Genomic DNA, 2,869 nt, shown 5'->3' on the forward strand with positions numbered 1-2,869 from the left:
TCTTATAGCCTAGGGTGAAAGTCTCCATGCATATTCCAGGGATAGCTCTCTCCAAGGATCCTCAAAAGGATAGGTTATGGGGAGCAGAGGCAGGCACGCAGAGCCTGGTATTGCACTCTAAGACTCAGATGCCCCATATTGTGCCTCTACCAAAATAATTTAGCTCAAACCCTCTGTGAATGCCTGGCTTAAAAGTCTGGGTATTATAATTCTTCCTCTAGAACAGTCCTAAGGGTGTTGGGGGAAAGGGATGGCCACATAGGCAACTTTATCTCATGAAATTCAGTGATTAAAATGCACAATTGGGGCTTCCCTGGTGGCGCAGTGGTTGAGAGTCTGCCTGCCGATGCAGGGGACACGGGTTCGTGCCCCGGTCGGGGAGGATCCCACATGCCGCGGAGCGGCTGGGCCCGTGAGCCATGGCTGCTGAGCCTGCGCGTCCGGAGCCTGTGCTCCGCAGCGGGAGGGGCCGTGAAAGGAATATTAGGAAGGTATAGAAACAAACAGATTGTGGAAAATGAAAGGAGACAACTGTCAGAAACTTTCTTTCTGCAATTGAAGTAAGGGCTTCTCCCAGAAGGTAGCACTAGTGATTAGAACTGAACACTTGTGAACATTTCAGAGATCATTTGGTTTGAGGTAGGTTGACTGGAACTCACACCTGGGATATAAACATGAGAAAGGGAGTGTTCAAATGGTTCAAATGAGACAGGGGTAGGTGAAGGAGGACAAGTAAGAAGACATCTCTGGATTGGTGAGAAAAGCAGATGGTTTTATGCCTTAGAAGCTGGCTAATAGGGGAAAAGGTCATATATATAGTTTTTAAACATCATAGTAGCCTATATGTTCACCTTCTTTTCATTACATTGGTAAACATGCCAATTTAACACAAGAATAGGTTCTGATTTTAGAATCTGGTGGTCAGGAAATGATGGGGTATCAAAAGAACTGTAGCATGTTCTCCTCGGAGCGAACAAGACAGGGATTACACTCTCCCTGATGAGCTTTCTAAGTGACTTTTTTAAGGAGGTTTGTGCATTCTGTGTTTAGAAGCACAGAGAACCTTGGAATGGAGAATCAGTTTCCCCTCTTGTCTCTTAGTCTGCATCCTGGCACTGGATGACTCTACCTAAGTCAGAGAAATTTGGCCTGCAGTCAAGGCTGGATCCCAGGGCTGTGGGACCTGACGTTCCTGTACCCCAGGTCTGAGATTTTGTCTGTATCAGATTGCCATCTGATTGCAGACTCTTTCCCTTACACTAAAAGGTGCAGGGTTCTAACTACGAGAGTGAGAATTCTGTATAAGCCTGAAATCACTTTTCAACATGAACCATTTGAGATAATAGATCACATTTTATGATATTAGGGAAAATAACCCAAGGAATTTAAAAGAAAACAGATCCATGGCCATTAGATAGGACTGTCTCAGAAAGAAGACCAAAAAACCAAAAAACACGTTCAAGTAGGGCAACTTCATATAATCATTTTAAGCTTTTAAATCACAAGTCTGAGCTGTAGGAATGTCTTTGTTGATAAATGCAGAGGAAGGATCAGCCATTGGAACCATTTATCTTGCATTTGTTCAAAGCACTGAATAAATTACAGCAAAATTTTTAGAGTTTGGAATTTTACTGTGATGTGACAAGTACTCAAAATCAAAGATTTGTTGAATTTGCAAATAATATATATATATTTTACAGTGATTGACCCTTCTTCTAAATCTGTAATTTAAAAGGGGAGGGGGGATACCGCTGGCGGGATCCGCGTTTCCAAGAGTGAGGGCTGCTTGGCTGGTCAAGGCGGCCACCGGCTGGAGCCATGACCCCGAACCTGCGCACCGCGCTCATTTTCGGCTGCTTCATCTCCCTGATTGGCGCCGCCTTCTACCCCATCTACTTCCGGCCCCTAATGCGGCTGGAGGAATACCAGAAGGAACAAGCCATAAATCGAGCTGGTATTGTCCAAGAAGACGTGCAGCCACCAGGGTTAAAAGTGTGGTCGGATCCATTTGGCAGGAAATGAAAAGGCTATCACCACCTCTGATTATGAAAGTAGACAGAGTCTTCATGCTTTCAGTTCTGCAGCAAGTACAGTAAATCACCTGGCTAAAGAACGATGGCTGGAGAAGAAAACTCTAGAAGGCTGTAAAGAAGAGTAGTGTGCACCAGGATTAATTCCCTTCTTAAGTATCAAAAGAACCCTGAAACAAATCACACCATTACGAAGGTTTTCATGATTTGGTTTCCTTTCTAAAAATGAAGCTTTCTCACCCAGCTGCATTTGGAGGTGATCTACTTATTATTCAGTCTCTACCCCTTACCCACCTGAGCTTCAATATGAATACAAGCAACCAGTAGACTTGGGAAGATCCTAGTCTGTTTTGCCATCTTCCAAATAAGAAGTTTCAGTGAAAAACCACCATATTGAGCAGCTCATAGGGCTCTTTGAAAATGTTGAAGTTGATAAAACTCTTTGAGGACAAGGTACATTGTACTCTTTAAGAATAAAGAGTTCAACTCAACTATCTCATTGGGAGGGTTGCTGCATTTTGAAAAATAAATAACTATGAAGCAAATCAAACTAAATGGGTATGCATGCCTAGTAGAAATCATGTTGAATTAACTGAGTGAAAATATGTATATGAAAATGATTTCTTTTTACTTCAAAAAAAATAAAATAAAAGGGGAGGGGTCTTCCCTAGTGGTGCAGTGGTTAAGAATCCACCTGCCAATGCAGGGGACACGGGTTCAAGCCCTGGTCCGGGAAGATCCCACATGCTGCGGAGCAACGAATCCCGTGCGCCCCAACTACTGAGCCTGCGCTCTAGAGCCCACGAGCTACAACTACTGAGCCCACACACCACAACTCC

At 43.8% G+C, this 2,869-nt stretch overlaps 1 protein-coding gene across 1 annotated transcript; it reads left to right on the forward strand.

Annotated features, from left to right (window-relative positions):
* Positions 1–1,697: 1,697 nt before the first annotated feature.
* On the forward strand, positions 1,698–2,022 carry LOC307183589 (small integral membrane protein 20-like; the record flags this gene model as incomplete). The annotated part of the gene is made up of 1 exon (XM_079916314.1): positions 1,698–2,022. The coding sequence occupies exon 1, from the start codon at positions 1,819–1,821 to the stop codon at positions 2,020–2,022; it is 204 nt and encodes a 67-aa protein (XP_079772440.1). The 5' UTR covers positions 1,698–1,818.
* Between the last annotated feature and the right edge of the window lie 847 nt (positions 2,023–2,869).

The sequence above is a fragment of the Stenella coeruleoalba genome (genome assembly GCF_951394435.1).
Source record: "Stenella coeruleoalba genome assembly, chromosome: 3".
Classification (NCBI taxonomy): Eukaryota; Metazoa; Chordata; class Mammalia; order Artiodactyla; family Delphinidae; genus Stenella; species Stenella coeruleoalba.